The sequence below is a fragment of the Xyrauchen texanus genome, chromosome 27, assembly GCF_025860055.1.
Source record: "Xyrauchen texanus isolate HMW12.3.18 chromosome 27, RBS_HiC_50CHRs, whole genome shotgun sequence".
Classification (NCBI taxonomy): Eukaryota; Metazoa; Chordata; class Actinopteri; order Cypriniformes; family Catostomidae; genus Xyrauchen; species Xyrauchen texanus.
In genome coordinates this window covers 37,517,128-37,542,510 of record NC_068302.1, presented here as the reverse complement: position 1 = coordinate 37,542,510, position 25,383 = coordinate 37,517,128, and the positions used below count along the sequence as shown (strand labels likewise).

General features: G+C 36.9%; 1 protein-coding gene and 1 pseudogene across 1 annotated transcript; both read right to left on the bottom strand.

Moving 5' to 3' along the window:
- Positions 1-2,139: 2,139 nt before the first annotated feature.
- Positions 2,140-15,455, bottom strand: LOC127621027 (GATA-binding factor 1-A-like; annotated as a pseudogene).
- Positions 15,456-15,771: 316 nt separating this feature from the next.
- On the bottom strand, positions 15,772-25,109 carry cdk20 (cyclin-dependent kinase 20). The gene is made up of 8 exons (XM_052093918.1): positions 24,885-25,109; positions 24,668-24,781; positions 19,176-19,364; positions 18,971-19,092; positions 18,811-18,873; positions 18,275-18,398; positions 17,805-17,960; positions 15,772-16,942 (listed from the first exon to the last, which is right to left on the bottom strand). The coding sequence occupies exons 1-8, from the start codon at positions 24,957-24,959 to the stop codon at positions 16,751-16,753; spliced, it is 1,035 nt and encodes a 344-aa protein (XP_051949878.1). The 5' UTR covers positions 24,960-25,109; the 3' UTR covers positions 15,772-16,750.
- Positions 25,110-25,383: the final 274 nt, after the last annotated feature.

The following is a 25,383-nucleotide window of genomic DNA, read 5'->3' as shown; positions in this document are numbered from 1 at the left end:
GGCGATTCTCATTTATTAAATTGTGCATTTGCGCATCGCCAGTGACCCGGAAACTGATCAAAGTCCACCTTAATGAAGTACATATTAATTCCAAGGAATCTATTGAGGAACAATAGAGCTGTTCAGCCATGACGTCAATTTGTAAGCGATCTCAGAAGTCTAATTCGCCATGGGATCCCTAGAGATTTTCCAGTGGCTTTTATAATGTTTTTTTTTTAACTTATGAGTAAAATAAGGTCTATGGTAAACATTATTTGACGATACTTGGACGTTTTCTTCTACAACATATATTGCACACTTTCATACCTCACACTTGAATTTCTAAGCCTCTGTACACTTTTTTTTTTTTTTTTTTAAGTATGTAATTCAATATGGCTATAAAATTCACCTTTGAGGTATGACTGTGTGTATTTTGTGTTGTAGAACAAAAGGTCCATGTATCATCATGTGATGATTACCACAGACCTTATTTTTCTCATAAGTTCAAAAACCCCATTATAAAAACCCATAGGAAAATCCAGAGGGAACCTGTGGAGAATTCTCTTCTGGGTTTTTGGGTCTACAAGCTGAACAGCTCTTTAATGAGTGGTTTCAAATCTGTGGGCATTTTCAAATTGGGATGGGTGTTTCTATACTATCCAGTGAAAGTAGGGAATCTCAATGTAGTAATCTGTGGGCGTTGTCAAACAAGGATGGGCATTTCTAAACCATCTAATTAAAGTAGGGAATCTCAATGATTTGAAAATGCCCACTGATTTGTAAAAGCCCATTTTTGTTCTGCAGAGGTATACGTTCAATTCTCTAAATGCACCACGAGGAGGCGAGGTTCGAGGATGGAGGAAGCTTCCCCAGAATGCTTGATCGAGAAGACTTTTTTTTTAATGAAAATATAAATTCATCAGTTTTTGACAACAAAACGTCATGCGCTCTGAGATACTGCAGCTGCGCAGCGACGGCACTTTAAAGTGTTGCGTGAGTGAGCAGGACTTTCCATTTTACAAATCCGTCTTGCTTCAATTCCTCCATTCTCATTTCCTTTCCTTGCATCATTTCCTTGTTTCCTAAGAGGGTGGAGCTAGGAAATGAGGAAAAGTAGTAATCAAAGAAAACGAGGAAGCCCAAATTCAGAAATGAGAAGCACCATCTGTATACACTAGGTGAGAGCGACCTGTCGCGAGAAATGCAATAGGACCATTGCAACCAATGACGCTGTCTACACTGGAAGCGTCCGTTGCGGTGCGTCACATTGCACCAACAGTAAGCGGGTGTCCCGTTCCATTTTGCAGTGCACGCGCTGCCGTTACTACTGCCAACAACATAAATATACGGTTTAGAACATTCGTGTCAATGCACCCAGTTTAGAAAGGATTGTGACAAGGAGGGGGCGGGGCTGGGCCGTGACTACACATGCCCTGCCCCCAATCCGGGCTAATCAGCCGATGAGTGCAATGGGATGCGGCAGTTCGAGAGAGAGAGAGAGCCACGTGCAGCTACTGTATCCCTCTGCACTTATCACACTCATCGGCTGATTAGCCCGATTGGGGACCGGGCGTGCGTAGTCCCGCCCTCCTCCTCGTCACAAGGGTGTTTGTGCAATTTTCGTGCCAGCACAAAGCGCAAGTTGCCATGGGTAGGAGTGTTTGCACTATATGTGGGTGTATGCGTGCAGACTGTGGGTGTATTGTATGTTAATGAAGTGGCGGAAAGTGAAATTTGCTATTTTCCTGAGAAATAGGTCATTGCGCCAGGACGTTTTAAAAGCAGGTCTGTTTTCAGCGCAAAGTCTAAACTGAGTTCCTGCATTTAAAGTTTAGAGATTCCACCAGCAATGTGGTAATAAAATCAATGTCCAAACTCTGAAAATACAGTGGAACATGAAGTGATAGCCATTTTATGAAACAAATATTTTTGAGATTTGTGTAAAAAATACTTTTAGATGGTTTTATGGTTTATTTTTCAATAATTATTATTATGTTTTTCTATTTTCAATTACATTTTTTATTTTTAATGATCTAATTTGTATTGGTATATAACTCTAAAAGAGTTTAATTTCAGTTATTGGCATGTTACATTTTGTTGGGTTTATTTGATTCAGTTAGGTTCCCTCTACTTAATGTATTTAAGTAAAAATTACAGGGTATTTAACTAATAACATGTGAAACACTATACATGATTAAATCAATTTCATCCAAAAAGATTAAAATTATTTCTATCAATTTTTCAAAATGTATGACTGTTCCAAATTTGTTGAATCATTTCCACAGCACAAAATTTGGCCCCTAATTAAGTTTTTCAAAAGTTAGTGTACTTGTTAGCCAAGTCGACAAAAATGTCAGGGTAGAGCGTGCTTGAAATGAAATATGAGACAAAGAAAAATCAAGGTACATATCACATGTGCGCAGAATAATGTTATTGGCCATCAATTCCAATCAAACTCTAATTTTGCCAAATTATGCAAAAAGTGTGAAAAATATTATTTGATTGTGTGAATGTAGAATACATAAAATGTTAGCCATGAAATTAGAATTCTGCTTTTTTTTGACTCATCATGGTTATTTTCACCACTGAATTCTATTTAACACAATACAGAATTTGAGATGTGCTCAAAAAACAGTGTGATGTGAATTTCCACGAAATCTAGAAAATATGAAAAAAACAAAAAATGCATAAAGTAAAAAATTGCATAGAGTAAAGTTTACATATATGTTTACACTGAGTGCTTTCACTGATGACTAGGTTAATGTGAGTCTATTGTTTCTGCATAACAAAATCATGCAGAAGTTTGGTCAAAGTTCTTCCAGGTTTCCATACACTTCTTACAGCCTTTTGTCCAGTTTCTCACACCATGCTGGGTAAGATAGCAGCCGGTGGATGGTATGGATAGGGCATGGAGGCATGGCCGTGGTAGGCAGTACTGAGGGGTAGTGAATGGGAAGAGTGGCTGTAGACCCCCAGATGTCCCGGGCTCAGAGAATACGACTCGAAATGTTGATCAGATACGTGGCACTTAGAAAAATCACAATACAGATCCTCTTCTGCAGCATTCAGTTTCTTTCCTTTCCTGTTTTTGCATGACACTTTACGGTTGCGTGTCTGTATACCCTCTTTCTTCAAAGACATTGGCCTGTTCACCTAATGAGGAAAAGTGAAAATATTAGCTGCGGTTTTTCAAGTATATGACATGTTTGTGCTAAGAGAAATACAGAGGTAAAGTTAAAGGGTTAGTTCATCTAGAAAGGAAAATTCTGTCAACATTTTACTCATCTTCATGTCATTCTAAACCCTTATAACTTTCTTTTTGCCATGGAACACAAATGAAAGATTTTAATAAAGGTTTATGCTGATTTTATGAAATGTTCTCTATATGATCAATCATATAGGGCTGTCAAGCTCTAAAAAGAAAATAAAAGCACAATAAATGTAGACCATATGACTCATCCACTATATTCCAAGTCTTCTGGAGTCATACCATAGCTTTGTGTGAGGAACAGACAGAAATGTATTCAATAAAAACCTTTCCCAGGGTATCCTGAAGAAAGAAAGTCTTATGGGTTTGTAATGTTATGTTTTTGGGCAAATGATGACAGACTGTCACTCTCAAATCTTTACTGAATCTGTAAACACACACACAGAAGTCACTCACTTTGTGCAGTTTGAAATAGAGACCGCAGGCGTTACACACGGGCTCTCCGCTGGCGTTGCGTCTCCACAGCGTGGTGGTGCTGGTCTGGCAGTTTGCGCACTGTGTTCCTGTTCGCTTACTGACAACCTACAGAAAGAGGGATGGATGCCAGAGTGACTCTACATGTCATATACTTGAGGTGCGAGCCAACAAACTCTAAAAAAGCAATTTCAGAAACATTATTTGGCTTCAAAGTGAAATTTACAGTAATTAATGCTGCTCATTAATGTTATTTCAGTGTTTGTGAGGCATACCTGTCTTTTCTTGGGTCTGATAAGAGGCCTATTCTGTCCGTTCATCTTGTGGTACAGTCCACAGGCATTGCAGAGGTAGTGGCCTGTTCCATCGCGCCGCCACAGAGGGGTGGCAGTGGCTCCACAGTTCACACACTCTCGTGACTCTGTCAGCAAATAAGATCAGAATTTTTGTTCAAATTCCACGTCATTATCCTTATCAGAAATTCCATGCTATGTCTTACATTTGATGAATAAAGCTTAAAAACAGTAGTTTAATGCATAATGCATAAGAAGTGCATGAATGTCACAACTGCATTGGATAAAATATCAAACCAAGTGAAAGAATGTGCAAGCAAACATATCAAGAAAAATATTTCACAAAAATATTTTTGTTGGATTTTAAATGATACACCAATATATGAAGTTGTGTGGACTTCTACAAAGTAAAGTCTTCATTAAAAAAAAATCTTTCGCACTCTCGCTAGTTTATTTAATTTGTCTACTAACAATGTGCAACAGTGTATGTACATGCATCGCAGGACTTTTTTAAATTTTTTTAGATTTTTACCTTACAGATCCCTACCTTTCATTTGATATTTATATTTGTTACATTTTTAAACATTGTTTGGTAGTTTAACATTGTGACCTCTTATGACAGGTTAATTTACATGTGCTTCCAAGTATAGAGCATGCATTTAAAAAACTTATAATTAAATAAAGTAATAAATGCCCTGAGAATACACATTTTCTTTTGATTTAACATTTTCAGAATTTTTATTATTAGGAATTTCTTGATTTTTAAAATAAAGATTACTTTTGTATGTTAGACATGTTTGTCCCTTATCTTAAGAATCGGTGAGGGGCAAAATTGTTTGGTGTGGTGGAAATGATGTCACAACTGTGAAAAAGTCATCATTTAAAAAAAATAAAAATAACATCCTTTTCACACAATAAATATTGGTTTAAATTTATTTCACTCTTTGTTTAGATTATCATAGTTTGAAAATTATTTTTATAATGGATTTTCCTATTTTAATATTGGAAGTTGGGTCTGGGACAAGGCTTAAACAATTAAATCTTAACATAAAAGGCATTTGAAAAGTACCAAAAATTAACAATGAAGGCCTGGTAAAAAGTTTCAAATTCAGTTTTAATGAGACCTTCACATAACAAAAACAAAAATGGTAAAATTTGCTTGTAAAAAACAAAACAAACCAAAAACAAAACAATTTCTGATACACAAATGTACCTGAATTTGAAGAAACATTCTAGGTTCAATACAAATTATGTTAAATCAACAAAAATATTTAGACTCGTCACTCCTTTTTTTCTTTTTTTTTAAAAAACAGCAAAATTCTGAGTTCCAGTGAGGCACTTACAATGGAAGTGAATGGGGTCAATCTGTAAACAGTAACTGTTGACTGTTTCAAAAGACATAAACAATATGTTTTTTAACATGATTTTATTGTGATAAGATTGCTTATTACATTTTCTGTGTAATGTTATATCTAATTTACAACTTTGTTGCTATGATGATTTACCATAAACTCTGTAATCCCAGTAAATGAGGATTTAAAGAAATTTACAGCTCAAATAATACACAATTTTACCAGAAAACTTATTGTAAATGCTTTTATAAAATTATAAGCTTCACATTTCTGCCTTTAAACCTTCTAAAAATTGGCCCCATTTACTTCCATTGTAAGAGCCTCCCTGTAACTTTAATTGTTGCTTTTTTTAATGAAAAGGAGGCTCGACATTATGCCACAAATGCGGTCAAGTTTAACTTGTATTGAACCCGGAATATTCCTTTAAGACAAACAGTATCTGGCTCATTTTAATGTGCTGAACTACACCTGTAGTAAGGACGCCTGTGTGAACTTGACAGGAATGGATTTCACACATCCACTAAAAATCACTTTTGACGCCAGTTGGTTAAAAGCCAATAATAGCTCACAACTGTGAAGTTAGTTTTGAGAAATGCTCTAGCAGCATTTGTTTGCAAATGTAATATTTTGTTATCAAATGCAATGACATTTGTATACTTTTAAGTGTGACATAAGTGTCCAAATACTTTTTGGGCCACTCTAGATCACCCCATTCGTGGTTTGAACCAAACCTGAACTACCTGCCTGTTAGCAATACTTTCTCACCTGTAGGGGAGAATCTCATCTTGCTGTGTAATGTTGGAGAGAAGGACGTGGGTGCGTAGAATACTGCACTGTTGTAATCCTGCGTCAAGCCCCCATATGGACCGCAGTGGCTCAATGACTGTGAATGTGGCAGTGTGTGTGCTTTTGAAGAGTGTGTATGAACATACACACCGCTTACTGAAGGGTTAAGCGGATAAACTCCACCGAATGCCTCCCCACCTCCAGAAGGGCTCAGCCTCTCTCCTTTCATGCTCTCTTGGAGGCTGAGAATCTCTTTGTGGTCCAGGATAGGAGAGGGAAGTGCAGAATGAGGCGGTTTGGTGGAGGAGAGGGGAGTGCAGGAGTGGAAAGATGCGGAGGACGTCTTTGAGAAGGCGCTACTGTGCCAGGATGATGGAGAGGATGGGAAGAGGCTGGGTAGAGAGGAACCGCTTGAACCTTCGAACCAGGACAGGTTGCCAAGGAATGGAGAGGAGTAAACGGGATATACTGAGGGAGAGAGAGAGTAATGATCAAATACTGAACTGAAGTCAGTGGATTGAGTCTAATTGATTTGAATAAGTGGTGAATTGTACTTGAGGAATTATACTTAATTCCTGTTTTCCCCCATACTTTATTTAGTATTTTAATTCACATGAACAGATCCTGTCATACATTTACAGATATCATTAACTGATGTCACTGAAAATATATGGATGGGTGTTCCTTTAACTTCTTCGACCTCTGGGAGGTAAAGTCTAGTTCACACTCTCACAATTTTTCTTTTATTGTTAGCAATGTCCAACAATGTTTGTACATGCATCCCCAAATATTTCAATTATTTTTGTAATTTTTTTTCTAAAAGTCTGAACATTTTTACCACAGTGTCATTTCCAGCACATCTCAAATTCTTTATTGTGGTTATATAATGTTTGGTTAAAATTATGCTGATGAAAATGACATTATTTATGTTTTGAAATAATACGTCAGACTCCTTTGTCTTGCTAAGGCTAATGTTATAGCTTAAATCTTATTTACCCCCATTCACACTTTTTGCATAATTCGACAAAATTACAGCTTGATTGGAAATGTTGCCCAATAAAAAATATTCTGCTCACAAGTGATTTACATTCAGTTGTCTTTTACGTCAAACATCACTTATTACATGTTTCATCTCAAGCATGCTCTTTACTGACCCTTTTGTCCAATTGGTCGACAAGTACACTAATATTTGGAAAGAATAATAAAATGTATAAGGGGCAAAAATGTTTGTTATGGTGGGAATGACACCACAAATGTGGAACAGTCTGATATTTACTTTCACACAATACATATTGAAATGGTTTGTTTATTTTACTCTTTGTTTAGATTATCATAATTTTAAACTTGTAATAATTCATATTTTTATAATGGATTTTCACAGCAGTATAATGGATTTTCACAGCAGTGGTGGCTCAGTGGTTGAGGCTCAGGGTTACGGACCAGAAGGTCGGGGGTTCAAGCCCCAGCACCACCAAGATGCCACTGTTGGGCCCTTGAGCAATGCCCTTGACCCTATCTGCTCCAGGGGGATTGTCCCTGTAATAATTATCGCTTTGGATAAAAGCGTCTGCCAAATGCATTAATGTAAATGTAAAGCTTAGAAGCTCCACTTTACAATGCATGTAGGCATTATGACCAAAACTAAACAAGTGCTTTGAAATTTGAAGACAACTCAAATGTGTTCTCTTTTTATATTTTATTACAAATTTAGCACTGCACATATAATTGTATTCAACAAAAACTGATCAAATAGACATGTGTCACATGTCGTTGGAAAGCTCTCAGAGTAAAATAAAAACAGCCTGTTTTATTCGCAGATAAACATATAAGGAGTAAAAACCGAGTACATGTCTTTCACATATACAGTATGATACATGTAAACAGGTGTTGCTTATATGCCACATTTTTTATTATACATTTATGCGTTTGGCAGACACTTTTATCCAAAGCGACTTACAGTGCTCTTATTACAGGGACAATCCCCCGGAGACCTGGAGTTAAGTGCCTTGCTCAATGTAATCAGATGCAGAGATCATTAGATAATCCACATGAAGCACAATGTGCACACATCTGGCTAAAAACACGTAAGCTTTCCTGGATCAGATGACTTAATTGGAAATTATGTAGTACATTGTCCAGCATCATGGTACACTAAACCAATCGTATTAGGATTCAGATCGCTGCAACCAGAGGTGGTAGTCATCCAAATATGGGCAGAGAGGATCATTCACTCTAATTACATATGGCCACAAGAAGATGGTGCCAAGTACATGACTCAGACTCAATGATGACTCAAATGACACAGAATGGAACTGAATGAGGTCTCTTTACTCATGCCTGCATGCTTTGGAGAGAAGCGCATACCTTAAGTAATTGTTGTGTATTTACAGTGATGTGAAAAAAGTATCCAGATTTTTTTCTATTTTAGTGTATTTTTCATACTAAATTGTTTTAGATATTCAAACAAAGGCAACCTGAGTAAACACAAAATATAGTTTAAAAAATATATAAAATATATATATATATATATATATATATATATATATATATATATATATATATATATATATATATATATATATATATATATTATTTAAAGTTTTTTGTAATTGTTATAATTTTTTATAAAAATTTTATTGAAGCTAAAAAAGTTATCCAACACCTATATCACCCATGTGAAAAATGAAATGCCCCCTTAAACTTAATAGCTGGTTGTGCCACCTTTAGTAGCAACAACTGCAACCAAACACTTCCAATAACTGGAGAGCAGTCTTTCACAATGCTATGGTGGAATTTTGGCCCACTCTTTCCTGAACTGCTTTAGTTCAGCCACATGCCCGTTTAAGGGACTTTGACTAGGTCACTCCAAAACTTTTTTTTTGCGTCTTTTGAGCCATTTAGAGGTGAACTTACTCCTATGCTTTGGATCATTTTCTCGCTGCATAATCCAGTTGCGCTTGAGCTTCAACTCACGGACTGATGACCGGACGTTCTCCTTTTGGATTTTCTGGTATAGAGGAGAATTCATGTTTCCCTGGCTCTGAAGCAGCAAAGCATCCCCACACGTCACACTACCACCATCATGCTTGACTGTTGGTATGATGTTATTTTTGTGGAATGGAATTTTGTATGTTCTTCTGGTTTAGCAGTGGATTTCGCCTCGCCACTCTTCCATGGATGCCATTTTTGGCCAGTGTCTTTCTGATAGTGGAGTCATGAACAGTGACCTTTATTGATGCAAGAGAGCCTCGTGACTTCCTGGATGAGTCGTCGCTGTGCTCTTGGAGGAATTTTGGAAGGTAAACCACTTCTGGGAAGGTTCACTACGGTGCCAAGTTTTCACCATTTGGAGATAATGGCTCTCACTGTGGTTCTTTGGAGTCCCAGAGCTTTTGAAATAGCTTTGTAACCCTTCCCAGACTGATGTATTTCTATCATCTTTTTCCTTATAATTTCTGGAAATACTTTCGACCTTGGCTTAGTGTACTATGGGGTGAGACCAGCTTCATGCTGCAGAAAACATTCTATTTAGGTGATGATTTGATTGAACAGGGCTGGCAGTAATCAGGCCTGGTGTGTCTAGTCCAGCTGAACCCCATTATGAATGCAGTTTCATAGATCTGGGTATCTAGTAACTAAGGAGGCAAATACTTTTTCACACATGCCCAGTTGGTATTGGATATCTTTTTTGCTTCAATAAATAACATTATCATTTAAAAACTGTATTTTGTGTTTACTCATATTGCCTTTGTTTTATGTTAGATTTTGTTTTAATTTTTAAAACAATTTGGTATGAGGTATACACAAAAATAGGATGGGGGCAAATACTTTTTCAAAGTACAGCAGTTCTTATGAACAATTCTTATGTTTAATTTGTTTGGAGAGGCTTTTGGACACTTGGAGATGTTTTTGGGTGTTAGGATAAATCATTTTTGTAATGCTATAACTTGTGATTTCTCTGTCAACACAAACATGTACACAGTTACAGGTGACATGATTGGGAACTACCTTATTTACACCCTGAGATATATAATGTCAAAAACTGAGACATTGAGAGTATTTCTTTCTTTGTTTGTTTTGCATGTATATTAATGATTTGCCGCATGCGTGCCCAGAAGTGAGAGTTCAACTGTATGCAGACGACACTGTTTTATATATACATGGAACATCAAAAGCAGCAGTGGCAGCCAAACTTACAAATGCTATGGTTAAAATTAGTGAATGGTTAAACCACTGCAGCCTTCAGTTAAATCTTTCCAAAACAGTCGGTATGTTTTTTAGTAAAACCACCAACTCTGCAGTTGATGCGGACATTTTTATTACCAGTGAAAAAATTCTAATTGTTTCAGAATTTAAATATCTTGGTATTATCATTGACTCCAAACTTAAGTTTAATTGTCAGATTTCAAAAACTGTTAAGAAAATAAAATGTAATCTATCTAAATTTCGACATATCAGGAATTCAATGTCTACCCAAGCTGCCAAAATGTTTATGCACTCTATGATTTTTCACATATGAATTATTGTCTAACTACTTGGTCTCAGGCCAACTACTCCGCCTTGCTACCAATACAGACTATATATAAACAAACACTAAACATTTTTGATAAGAAACCACGTCATTTTCATCATTGTAAGATTTTATCAAAATATAAATTGTTGAGTTGGGAAAACTTTGTTAAGTTTTCAAATGGCTGTTTAGCTTATAAAATTTTTAATGGCCTGGCCCCACCACCTCTTAGTGAGTTTCTGAGTTTAAGATCGGATAACAGTCGTCTCACTAGAGGTACACTTAGAAGGGACTGTGTTATTAATTTCAGGAAAACTGCTTTTAGTCAGTCTGCCTTCTCTATTAAAGCCTCAAAAGAATGGAATGACATCCCAACGTCAGTTAGAGAATTAAATAGTTATAATGGATTTCCTATTGTACATCTGGCCTAGGACTGCAGATGAAAACTAGCCTTTTGGCTAACTCTGGCATATTTTGACTTGTCATGTTAATATGCATTGTCCTTATAATTAATTAAATTCAAATAATATCTGGGCTCAAGCTGTTATGCCAGTTTGCTGTGCCATGTATATGTGGCACTGACCTTGGTTATGTTGAAACGCTCCAGGGCCGCAGTTGTGCACAGAGCTGGTGAACACAGATGAGAAACTGCTGTGATCAGTCTCAGGGCAAGGGAACGATGAGCCCTCCTCAGCATGAACCAGATAACTGGAGTCAGACGAGTAGTTGGGCATCACCTCTGATGACATCATTGAGGACGATACCCTTTGAGACTGCTCCACTGAGGTCTCCATGTCTGTGAGGAACCCTTTGTATTGAATGAAATAGAAATTAGAGTTGTTAAAATGCATAAAAGGATTGCATTGTGATGCATCAAACTTCTACTTTCGGCTGCACGCGTTAGGGGTTGCCACAGTGGACCATCCGTGATCCACGTATTTGACTTGGCGCAGGTTTTACGCCGGATGTCCTTCCTGATGCAACCCCTAGTGGCTGGGGGACACTCACGCACACCTATTGGGCAAGTTAGAGTCTCCAATTCACTTAACCTACATGTTTTTGGACTTGTGGGGGCACCGGAGCACCCAGAAGAAACCACACACAAACACGGGAAGAACATGCAAACTTCACACAGGACCCTCTTGCTGTGAGGCAACAGTGCTAACCACTGAGACACTTTTTTTTTTTGTTTCATTGAATGGAAATTCAATGCAATTGTTAAGGGATTTAATAATTGAATATAATTATTATAATAATTCCCAATGAATGTTGTGTTGATTTGAAATCACAAATACAATTCTTGACCTATTTTTAGTTATAAAATTGTCATAATAACAGTATTTAATTATGAAATGATGGTATAACTTTACAAAACGCTTCTATTTTTTTAGGATTAATGCAGTAGGTATCATGAAATAAGAATGAACCCGGTTTTTTACAGCAATTATTAATTATTATTTTATCAAAACTGTTGTGCATTGTTAGTTCATGTTAGTTCATTATGCATTAATAATGTTAATATATACAACTTTTAATGTTAAACATTTATTAGTATATGTAGAAAATAACAAAGATTAACAAATAATGTTGACGAATCATTTATTGTTAGTTCATGTTAACAAACGTAATGAACTAATGTTAACAAATACAACCTTATCATAAAGTATAACCATAAGGACTAACTTTAAGATTTAATTCTGCATTGCATTATTCTAATCTTTGTGCACGTATTTACACCCCTAAAAAAAGATGAAGCAAAAGTGAGTTAAATCCACATACAAAAGAGAAAGTAAAACAATTGGAGTTTTTACAGTATATTATATTTACATCTAGCATGTTAAAATGTTAAAAAATTGCATTACATCTTAATATTGAGAATACTGTAATAACATTATGCTATATTAATTGTGATTAATATACTATAAAATGTAATCATTTCAACCATTAGAATAATAAAATATCAGCAAGTAAAATGTATTTGGGAATCAAATTACAATCACAATCAAATGTATTTTAAGCACTTTATGCAAGAACTTATACTTCCAAATACCAAACACACCCATTGGATGTTTAATTTAAACAAGTCTGAAATAATTGACATTGCTTTGAAATTCACCATAAAGACAATATACAAGAGAAATGAGATTCTCACTAACACTTAGCACAATATAGGTATTACATTTATAGATGCAAATTACTGATATATCTGTTCGATTGTAAGCAGATAAAGTAATGTTGCATACCTGAGATTATCTGTTGATTGTGAGCACGAAAGGTGTGTGTGATGTAGGGGAGTGTAAGGTGCAGCGCTCCTGATGGGTCAGAACTTTGAAGGTTTCTGTGCTCTTGTATTGAGGGGGATTGAGGTTACACATGTGGGGTGGTGGGTGGAGCCAGAAACAGGTCAGCTTTATGAAATATGGTGCCTCGTAAGTAAACATTACACTGGAAATAAACCACATTTGAAAATCTAACAAAAGTCTGCATTTCAGATACAATATGCAAAGCCAAAAAAGAGCATTTTAAAGGTCTTACCTCTCCTAAAACACCCACACACAACATCTGGTAATCACAATGTAGGCAAAACCTGACTCACACCGTTTCTATGATTAAGGAAGTGCATTTTAAAGGCATAGTTCACCCAAAAATGCAAATTCATTCATCATTCACTCACCCTCATGTTGTTCCAAACTCATATGACTTTCTGTTTTCGGTGGAACCCAAAAGGAGATTCTAAGCAGAATGTTTCGGACTGACAGGCTCAGTCACCATTCACTTTCATTGTATGGGAAAAAGATGCAATGAAAGTGAATGGTGACTGAGACCAAACATTCTGACTAACGTATCCTTTTCCCATGGGAAAGAAAGTCAAACGGGTTGGGAACAACATGAGAGTGAGTACATTTCAATTTTTTGGGTGAACTATCCCTTTAAAGGCTTCTTCCAGGTTTAATGCAAGTTAAGATCAATCCACAGCATTTGTGGCATAATGTTGATTACCACGAAAAATTATTTAGACCGTCCTTCCTTTTCTTAAAGAAATAAATAAAATAAATAGCAAAAATCAAGGTTACAGTGAGGCACTTACAATGGAAGTGAACAGGGGCCAATTTTTGGAGTGTTTAAAGTCAGAAATGTAAATCATTTCATTTTATAAAAGCGCTTACATTAATTCTTCAGTTAAAACACATGTATTATTTAAGCTGTTATGTTGTTTAAATCATAATTTTTACAGTCATTTTAGGGTTTGTTGACATTACATCGTCATGGCAATGAAGTTGTAAAACAGAAAAGGTTAGTTAGCGATTTTATCACACTAACAAATCATGTTACCACGTTTATGGCTTGTGAAACAGTGAGTATTTGAACGTTTATGGATTGGCCCCATTCACTTCCATTGTAAGTGTCTCACTGTAACCCAGATTACAGGAGGGGCAAGTCAAAATACATTTTTGTAGTAATCAAAATGATGCCACAAATATTGTCCATGGAGCTTGTCATAAATACTGCATGTATTAAGTGAACAAGAATTAGAAATATGCTAAAAAGTTTTAGATTAAAGCACAGTGCAGGACACTATACAGTCCATGCTTGAAATGTCATGTCAGCTACCAATATATATATATAATTAGTTACATAAAAAAAGTAATAAAGAAATAAAGAGCGCATTTACATGCACGATTTTATACCGGTTATGCTTAATAAGTCAGCAACGTCTAAGGTCATGTAAACACCACAAATGTTTTTCCTCTTGTATCTGTGGAAATGTTTTAATAATGATTTTCTTATAACCGGATTTTTGGCCGTTATCAGTGTACTGGTGTGCGTGTAAACACTGTCATTATTTCTATATTCCATAAATGGATGTTATTTGATCAGTGAAATCTGTACAGAGAGAACCAACATGGCTTCTATGCACTAAAATAAAGTGGAAAGAAATAAACCTAACTAAACTTACGTTTGAGACATGCTGATAAAAAAAAAAAAACTTGATAAAAGCCAAACCACAGATGGAACAAAAGGGAAAGTGCAGCCAATAAAATATGTAAAGTGTTGCTTAATATGTAACACAAGAGGACAGTTGAGCTGATTGCAATAATGCAAATAAAGTCAAACGCTGCAATCATTATAGAGCTGCATGGCCTGACCACATCCAGACAGAGCATGGGCTGTGGAGGTCATTTGTTAATCAAAGTGTACTGTTCTTTTTTCTTTTGTTCAGTTAAAGTGATGAAGAATCAAGCGGTGTGTTAGAGAGTGTCCGTCATTCAGATAACTAAATGTGCAGTATAATAACCACAACTAAGAACAAAAATATGACAGACAAGCAAGCAATAGTTCACCCAAAAATGAATATTCCATCATCATTTACTCACATTCATGTTATATCATTGCTCCCCCTGATGACTGAGGCTGACCTTCTCCCTTACATCTCTTGTGTGTTCCACAGAAGAAAGTCAGTCAAACGGGCTTGGAACAACATGAGGGTGAGTAAATGATGACAAACAACTCATTTTTGGGTGAACTTTCTCTTTATAAAAAGAGCTGTTTACACTAATTGTCCTCCAACTATAGCCTAGAGAAATGTTGTGTGATGTTGTTATTGCATAAGGGTTTCAACGCTGTAAAAGATTTAGTGGCTGAAGTAATCACAGGTAAAATCAAGAGTGATTCAAATAATGATAAGACTCCTTATAGCGCTATTAATAGAAACTGGGGCAGGTGTTTGCATGTTCACTGATAAGACTGATTTCCTTCACAGCTTTTCAACAATATAAGAGTCATTTTAGAGGGATTTCTCTGCATTAAAGGGATCGTTCACCTAAAAATGAAAATTATGTCATCATTTGCTCTCCCTCTTGTTGTTACTAACACATATGACTTTCTTTCTCCAATGAAACACAAAACATTTGGGGAGAAATGACTCAGTCACCTTTCACTTTCATAATAACCTTTTTCCATACAATGAAAGTGAATGGTGACTGAAGCTATAACATTCTGCTGAACATCTGTTTCCTGTTCCAAGTAAGAAAGTAAGTCAAACAGGTTTGGAACAACATAAGGGTGAGTAAATGATGACAGAATTTTCATTTTTAGGTGAACGATCCCTTTAATGCAGAGAAAATCCCTCTAAAATGATTCTTATATTGTTGAAAAGCTTATTTTATTATTATTATTATTATTTTTTTATTTTGGGTGAACTATGCCTTTAAACAAACATTGACAAAGACTGGCCAAGATGAGAACATGGTAGCAGATATTAAGTAAGGAATTTTAAGTTGGGTTTTTTACACAGCTGCTTACCAAATAAATATTTAAATGCAAAAATGATGAGTTTAATTTATTTTATTATGTGAGAAGAAAGAGACCATAGAGACTCTTTCTACTAGCATAGCTATATTGGAAATTGGTTGCTTGAGACAATAGTCAGTTATACAGTTTAGCAGTTTTTATACAAACATATTTGACTGCAGAATGCCTTCATTGACCAATCAAACCGTTTTTCAGAAATGTTATCCAAATCAACATTATCATAATTCAATGCTAATAGAATCCAACGCTCCCAATGCTTGCACAACAGGAAGGAACCTTTTTTTCTATTCTCATTTTGCACTTCCACTGAAATAGTAAAAGTACAACCGCTTGAGATGTGATCAAGTCAAATAAGCAATTATTCCAAAAACTAGGATTAAATGGAATATTTAATACAAGTTAAGCTCATTTGACAGCATTTGTGGCATAATATTAGTTACCACAAAAATGTATTTTGACTTTCTCCTCCTTTTCTTTAAAAAAGGCTCAAATCTGTGTTCCAATGAGGAAGTGAATGGGGCCAATCTGTAAACGTTAAAATATTAATTGTTTCAAAAGTAAAGCAACAAGACATAAACAATATGTGAGTTAGCATAAATCAATATGATTGCAGTAACACTTTCTGAACTAAAAAATAAGGTTAATTAATGCAGTCTAAAAACGATTGTTCATTCACGATATCTAACACGTTAACTGTTGTAACATACAGAACCTTATTGTAATGGTGTCACTTAAATTTTAGATTTCTTTTTCCATAGTCTGTAGAATAAAACAAACATGAACCGAGTTCTGGAGCATTTATCGGCCTGAAACAAAACTTTTGCACATATCAATTTCACAGACAACCCCACGCATGCCTTTGGATCAATCCAGGGTCCACCAAGCTCTCATGTAAGGGTCGATCCACTGTGAATTCATAGGGGGGTTGCATGCGCTGTCTGGAGTGCTTTCCCCCGTGCTGTGGGATAGGCAGCTCAGAGTGATGTGCGGGGAGAGGATCCGTAAAGAAGTACGGGTGGAGCAATGCCTGATGTAAGAGATGGGGAGAACTGTGAGTGTCATTGAAGTTAAATGACCAAATCTCTTTGCACAGAAACACACATACACTACCAGTTAAAGTGTGGATACACCTACAGTGTGCATTCGTTATTACTGCTATTTAAGAAATATTCTGGGTTCACTACAAGTTAAGCTCAATCAGCAGCCTTTGTGGCATAATGTATATGCATAAATGGCATAGAAAATCCTATTCTTAAAAAATAAACACAAAACATGAAGGTTACAGTGAGGCACTTCCTATAGAAGTGAATGGGACCAATTTCTGGAAGATTTTAAGGCAGAAATGTGATGCTGATAATTATATAAAAGCACACATTCATTTTCTGTTAAACTTGTGTATTATTTGAGCTGTAAAGTTTTTTAAATTGCCCTTTTTAAGGTCCTTTTAGGGTTTATGGAGTTACGTCATCAAGGCAAAAAAGTTGTAAAATTGGCTGACTTTACACAGAAAAGGTTAGTAAGTGATTTTATCACACTAAAATCACGTAAACATGCATATCGTTTACGTCATGTGACAATACTTTTGAAATAGTATGTTAATGTTTACAGACTGGCCCCATTGACTTCCATTGTAAGTGCCGCACTGGTACCCAAATTTGTGCAAAATAGGTTTTTGTGGTTATCAATATTATTCCACAAATGCTGTTTAGCTTAACTTGTATTGAACCCAATCAGAAGTGTAAAACCACTCATTTTCTCCTAATTAATGTTTTAGTTTTGTAAAGAAAATCATCCGTCGGCACAATTCATATTTGTCAACAAAACTCTTTTTGAGCATGTCCAAAAGTTTGACAGGTAGTGAAAGAATACTGTAATTGAAATGTATGGACCTGTCTAGCAGTGATTCTTTGTTTGGACGGGTAGACGAGAAACTTCTTCAGCAGGTCCACAGCCTGAGGTGAAGTATCAGGCACAATCTCCTCCAGAGGAATGGGTGGGTTTTCTTTAAATGTGATTTTATTGTAATCCGGTAGCTCTGTTATTTCCTAAAATGTTTAGATAAACATGGCATTAACCTAACAAGATATATCGCCATTCAATAAAAAGGAAAACCCAGTTCTGATTGGTAATTTTAACAGATTTAACAGGCATTAGGGATATTTTAGTGCATGGGAAATATTCTCTGTGCAGTTTCATTTAGTGCTGATAGTGAAATAACTTCACCTTTAAATATTTACAAGGTTATAGGTTTGAATTAAAGTCATAATAATCATAATATACATCAAAAGAAACTATTCGTGCAAATCAATAATAATGCCATGGTACAGACAGATTTACTGAATGTAAAGTGAGAGCTCACTGGCCAAACTTTCTGGTTTGGAGTTCCCAGAACTCGTAGCACACAGCACAGCTGCTCAATGTCATTCTCTCCAGGGAAAAGAGGAGAGTTATTCAACAACTCCCCAAAAATGCAGCCCACTGCCCTGAAACAAGAGAGAGACAACAAATGTTACATATGCACTTCTGCCATCTAGTGAACAATTGAGAGAAGACAGAATGTACACAACTCAAATGTACTTCTTAGTAGGGGTCTAAATCTTTGCTCTGAACACAAATGTTATTGCGTTTCTTTACTAAGTGATGCAATGCATTGAAATGTGAAATACGGTTACAATTTGGTTTTGATTTGATTAAATCATTTTGGTTCAATTTGTAATTGTTTTCAAAAATATACTCAAATAAATGTAACTGGAGCCACAATTTACAAAGAAGTGGAATATTGACAAAAGCAATACACCAAGTTTTTTTATTCAGATTCTCCAGAAAATATAATTATACATTTATATCTGTAATTGATGCAAATTGTCATATCAGTTTATAGTCTCAATTTCTTACCAGAGATCAACCCCTTCATCATATTTTCGGGCACCATACAAAAGTTCTGGTGCTCTGTACCATCTGAAATACAGTATTAGCCAACATTTCCATCATATCATCTTAGTTTTGGGTGAAACTTCCTGATAAATCAATGTTTGCTATCCAAATAAACGGTTACCTGGTGGCCACTTGGTGACTGTACAGTCGGTCTCCTTCATTGGAAAACAACCTGGCCAGTCCAAAATCAGCAATCTTCAGGTGACCCGTTGAGCTGATTAGAAGGTTTGCTGGCTTCAGGTCCTACACACAAACATGTCATGCACAGATATAAGCAGATTATAAAAGGTTAGACAGATCTTATGTCATCAGGAACGCAGTCTTACCCTGTGCATGATGGAATTCTCATGGCAAAAAGCCACTCCTTTCAACAGCATCATCATGTAACCTTTGACCTGAGACGCAGTTAGAGGCCGCTGAGAGTTCCGAATGACTTCTGACAGATCGGACAACATGTACTCAAACACCAGCACAAACCCTGTGCCGTGAGGGAAAACATCCTTCAGCTTTACCACCTGTACAAATTAAATTATGAAAAGATACAAACTGTAAAAGGATGTCTGTGAAAGAAGTGTTTCTCGAGTTAATTTAGCTTTAAACAATAGAGAAATGTTTAGCTGATTACATTTATTTCTACAAGGCAAAAGTAAGGCAATAAACACTTTTGTCTTATAAATACACTTTTTGTGGATATATATGAATTTGATATACAATATACAAGAAATTTACCATAAAAAATATGGTGACCATGTTTCAGGCTTTACAGGATATCATTTTGATACCTGTATATTTTACGGTTCACAAGCGTTTCTATTAATAAATGATGTAAACTTGATATCGTAACATTTTGGAACTATAAAAGTCCGATTTTTGTACTTTAAAAGTATTGTTTATCATCGTAGTAACGAAAAGGCCACATGATGACTTAAGGTTCATTGAGAGTGACCCTTCCTGGAGCAATAATTAATACACATGTGGAGACACAAACAAAAGCCACATCAGGCTAACACGTGACACTAAATAATGCAATAAACATGAACTAAACTACATAACATATAACACAGAACACCCCAATGTGCATAACTGATATTAAAAATAAGAAGAAACTTAACTATTAAAGTATTATAATTTTTTTCTTCTGATTTTCTTCCCAATTTGGAATGCCCAATTCCCAATGCACTTTAAGTCCTCATGGTGGTGTAGTGACTGGCCTCAACCCGGGTGGCGGATGATGACTCTCAGTTGCCTCTGTGTCTGAAACGGATCTTATCACGTGGCTTGTTGAGAGCGTTACTGTGGAGACGTAGCATGTGTGGAGGCTTCATGCTATTCTCCCCCACCGAGAGCAAGAACCACACATTATAGCGACCACAAGGCATGTCCTGGATTCGAACTCACGACTCCAGGGGTGGTAGTCAGCGTTAATACTCATTGACCTATCCAGGCACCCTATTAATGTATAATTAAATGTGATGGGTCATGCAGGGACTTCTGGGACCACCTGATTATGGTTTTTCCAACACAATTTAAACAATAGTTTACTAAAAAATGACATGCATTCTCTTGTGAAACATAATACAGGTGAAACTCGAAAAATTCGAATATCGTGCAAAAGTTCATTAATTTCAGTAATTCAACTTAAAAGGTGAAACTAATATATTATATAGACTCATTACAAGCAAAGTAAGATATTTCAAGCCTTTATTTGATATAATTTTGATGATTATGGCTTACAGCTTATGAAAACCCCAAATTCAGAATCTCAGAAAATTAGAATATTACATGAAATCAATAAAAAAAGGATTTTAAATACAGAAATGTCGGCCCTCTGAAAAGTATAATCATGCATATATACTCAGTACTTGGTTTGGGCCCCTTTTGCATTAATTACTGCCTCAATGCGGCGTGGCATGGATGCTATCAGCCTGTGGCACTGCTGAGGTGTTATGGAAGACCAAGATGCTTCAATAGCGGCCTTCAGCTCTTCTGCATTGTTTGGTCTCATGTCTCTCATCTTTCTCTTAGCAATGCCCCATAGATTCTCTATGGGGTTCAGGTCAAGCAAGTTTGCTGGCCAATCAAGCACAGTAATACCATGGTCATTGAACCAGGTTTTGGTACTTTTGGCAGTGTGGGCAGGTGCCAAGTCCTGCTGGAAAATGAAGTCAGCATCTCCATAAAGCTTCTCTGCTGAAGGAAGCATGAAGTGCTCTAAAATGTCCCGGTAGACGGCTGCGTTGACTCTGGACTTAATAAAGCACAGTGGACCAACACCAGCCGATGACATGGCTCCCCAAACCAACACAGACTGTGGAAACTTCACACTGGACTTCAAGCATCTTGGATTGTGTGCCTCTCCATTCTTCCTCCAGACTCTGGGACCTTGGTTTCCAAATGAGATGCAAAATTTGCTCTCATCAGAAAAGAGGACTTTGGACCACTGAGCAACAGACCAGTTCTTTTTTTCTTTAGCCCAGGTAAGACATTTGACATTTGAAGCCCATGTCCAGGACCCGTCTGTGTGTGGTGGCTCTTGATGCAGTAAATCCAGCCTCAGTCCACTCCTTGTGAAGCTCCCCCACACATTTGAATGGCATTTGAATTTGTAAGCCATAATCATCAAAATTATATCAAATAAAGGCTTGAAATATCTTACTTTGCTTGTAATGAGTCTATATAATATATTAGTTTCACCTTTTAAGTTGAATTACTGAAATTAATGAACTTTTGCACGATATTCTAATTTTTCGAGTTTCACCTGTATACAACAAAATTAAGGGAAGGCAGGAGTTTTCTATGTGATAAGCTAAATGTGATGATATACAAAAAGTAATTTATGCCTCACCAAATAGAAAACGTCCTTTCCTGATTTTCTTTTATATTATACATTTTAGCTATTTTAGAACATACACTACCGGTCAAAGTTAGCTTTATTGACAAGTATGCTTACACATACAGTACAAGGAATTTGTCTTGGTGACAAATTTGTCTTCCAGTGCACAAACAATACAACAAGACAGAGATAATACTAAAATAGAATAAAATTAAAAAGCAAATAGAAAACATAAGTATATAAATACACAATAAGCCAAAATATATATCACCCACAACATTAAAACCACCTGCCTAGTATCGTGTAGGTCCCCCTCGTACCACCAAAACAGCTCTGACCTGTCAAGGCATGGACTCCACGACTCCACACTGAAGGTGTCCTGTGGTATCTGGCACCACGACATTAGCAGCAGATCCTTTAAGTCCTGTAGGTTGCGAGGTGTGTCCTCCATGAAATAGACTTGTTGGTCCAGCACATACCACAGAAGCTCAATCAGATGGAATTTGGAGGCCAAGTCAACACCATGAACTCTTTGTCATGCTCCTCAAACCATTCCTAAACCATTTTTGCTGTGTGGCAGGGCACATTATCCTGCTGAAAGAGTCCACAGCCATCAGGGAATACTGCTGCCATGAAGGGGTGTACATGGTCTGCATCTTTAGATAGGTGGTACATGTCAAAGTAACATCCACACGAATGCCAGGACCCAAGGTTTCCCAGCAGAACATTGCCCAGAGCATCACACTGCCTCCACCGGCCTGCCTTCTTCCCATAGTGCATCCTACTGCCCTCTGCTCCCCAGGTAAACGTTGCACACGCACCCAGCCATCCACATGTTCTAAAAGAAAACGTGTTTCATCAGACCAGGTCACCTTCATCCATTGCTCCATGGTCCAGTTCTGACATTCGTATCCCCATTGTAGGTGCTTTCGGCGGTGGACAGGGGTCATCGTGGGCACTCTGATTGGTCTGCGGCTACGCAGCTCCATACGCAACAAGCTACGATACACTGTTGTTCTGACCCCTTTCTATCAGGCCAGCATTATGTTTTTCAGCAATTTGTGCTACAGTAACTTTTCTGTGGGATCGGACCAGACGGGCTAGCCTTCACTACCCATGCGCATCAGTGAGCTTTGGGCACCCATGACCCTGTTGCCGGTTCAGCGGTTGTCCTTCCTTGGACCACTTTTAGTGGGTAATAACCACTGCATACTGGGAACAACACACAAGACCGGCTGTTTTGGAGATGCTCTGACCCAGTGGTCTAGCCATCACAATTAAACCCTTGTCAAAGTCGCTCAGATCCTTAGGCTTGCCCATTTTTCCTGCTTCCAAAACATGAAATTCAAGAACTGACTGTTCACTTGCTGCCTAACATATCCCACCCCTTGTCAGGTGCCATTGTAACGAGATAATAAATGTTATTCACTTCACCTGTCAGTGGTTTTAATGTTGTGACTGATCAGTATCTATATCTATATATATCTATCTAATAATATATATATATATATATATATACACACACACACACATACATACACTGGCAGCCAAAAGTTTGGAATAATGTGCAGACTTTGCTGTTTTGGAAGGAAATTGGTACTTTAATTCACCAAAGTGGCATTCAACAGATCGCAAAGTATAGTCAGGACATTACTGATGTAAAAAACAGCACCATCACTATTTGAAAAACGTTTTTTATCATATCTAGACAGGCCCCATTTCCAGCAGCCATCACTCCAACACCTTATCCTTGAGTAATCATGGTAAATTGCTAATTTGGAACTAGAAAATCACTTGCCATTATATCAAATACAGCTGAAAGCTATTTGGTAAATGAAGCTTAACATTGTCTTTGAGTTTGTTTTTGAGTTGCCACAGTATGCAATAGACTGGCATGCCTTAAAGGGCACCAATTATGCCCCTTTTCACAAGATGTAATTGAAAACTTTGGTGTCCCCAGAATATGTCTGTGAAGTTTCAGCTCAAAATACCCTACAGGACATGTATTATACCATGTGGAAAATGTCAATTTTTGGGGGGGAATAAAAACGAGCAGTTTTTGAGTGTATGTCTTTAAATGCAAATGAACTGGTGCTCCCCACCCCGAATCCAGAATAGGGACCGTCATCAGTGTCCATCAACAGTCATGGGCAGGGCCTGTATAAAGTGACGTCACTTTGACAGTGCTTAATGGGGATTAAAAATAAGGACTGGGTGGATTTTTATCATTATATGGTGGTTGTGTACACACATTTATGTTCAAACACCATGTAAAAGTGAATTTTGTATAATGGGTCCCCTTTAAGGTCAATATTAGGTAAAAATAAAAATGGCAAAAAAAGAAACAGCTTTCTCTAGAAACTCATCAGTCAATCATTGATTTGAGGAATGAAGGCTATACAATGCTTGAACTTGCCAAAAAACTGAAGATTTCATCCAAAGGTGTACACTACAGTCTTCAAAGACTAAGGACAACTGGCTCCTTTGTTATGGATCTTAACAATTAGCTTTTCTGGGATCAGCTAGACTGTAAGGTGCGTGAGAAGTGCCCGACACGACAGCCACATCTATGGCAAGTGCTACAGGAAGTGGGGGGTGAAATGTCACCTGAGTATTTGGACAAACTGACAGCTGGAATGTCAAGGATTTGCAAAGCTGTCATTGCTGCACATGGAGGAGTTTTGTTGAAAACTCTTTGAAGTAGTTTAAGAAGATCTGAAAAAAAAAATCTAATTGTAATAGTAATTTTCCACATTATTATTGTCCTGACTATACATTGTGATCAGTTGAATGCCACTTTGGTGAATTAAAGTACCAATTTCTTTCCATAAAAGCAAAATCTGTACATTATTCCAAACTTTTGGCCGCCAGTGTATATATATTATTTCCAAGTAGTAACATTAAATAGAGTAAATATGCAGTTTTGAAACTATGTTTACCAACCATAGTACAGTTTTGTACACAGATGGCCAGAATATGTCTTACATATTGGTTGTCTTCAATCTCTTGCAGGGCTTTAATTTCTCTCAGGGCCTGATTAGGAATTCCATCCTCGAGTCTTCTCAGGGCAACCTTTTTCAAAGCCACAGTCTCTCCTGTCTGAAAGTATAAACAGGTGAAGATACACCATTAAATGTATGTTATTCATGCAGGATAAATGCAGCTATGTAGAACACAGCCTAGTGAAATAATATGATTTTACTTCGATGTGTTTGGCTTTGAAAACAATTCCGTGAGCCCCTTCTCCAATCCTGCCCAGAATACTGTACTGATCCATTCCATCAGAGAACAGCTATTCAGCTGACTAACTGTACGACATTTAAATAACGAAATAAAAGAAGAACTGAATGAAAACAAACGCGAGCTTGGTGTTTTTTTCGAAGAGCGCTTCGCTGCGCTGCAGTGTGTAGGAGTTGCCAGGGAGATCGTTCCTGTACGGCAACTGAGAGGTGCCAAATGTTTTCCAGCCCTATTCGAAGCAGTTGTATTTAAAGGTGCACTCACACATTTTTTCCTTATCAAAAAAGTCTAACTCCAAACGAAATTAATTGTAATTATGCAATATATATAGGAAATCATGGCCACTCACATTAAATAGAAGACTCCAGTCATATCAGTAACATTATAAAAGCTGTTTTATTCTACATGGAGTGGGTCCACACATGAGGGCTGCCATGTTAGTCACATGACCAGCCGAATAC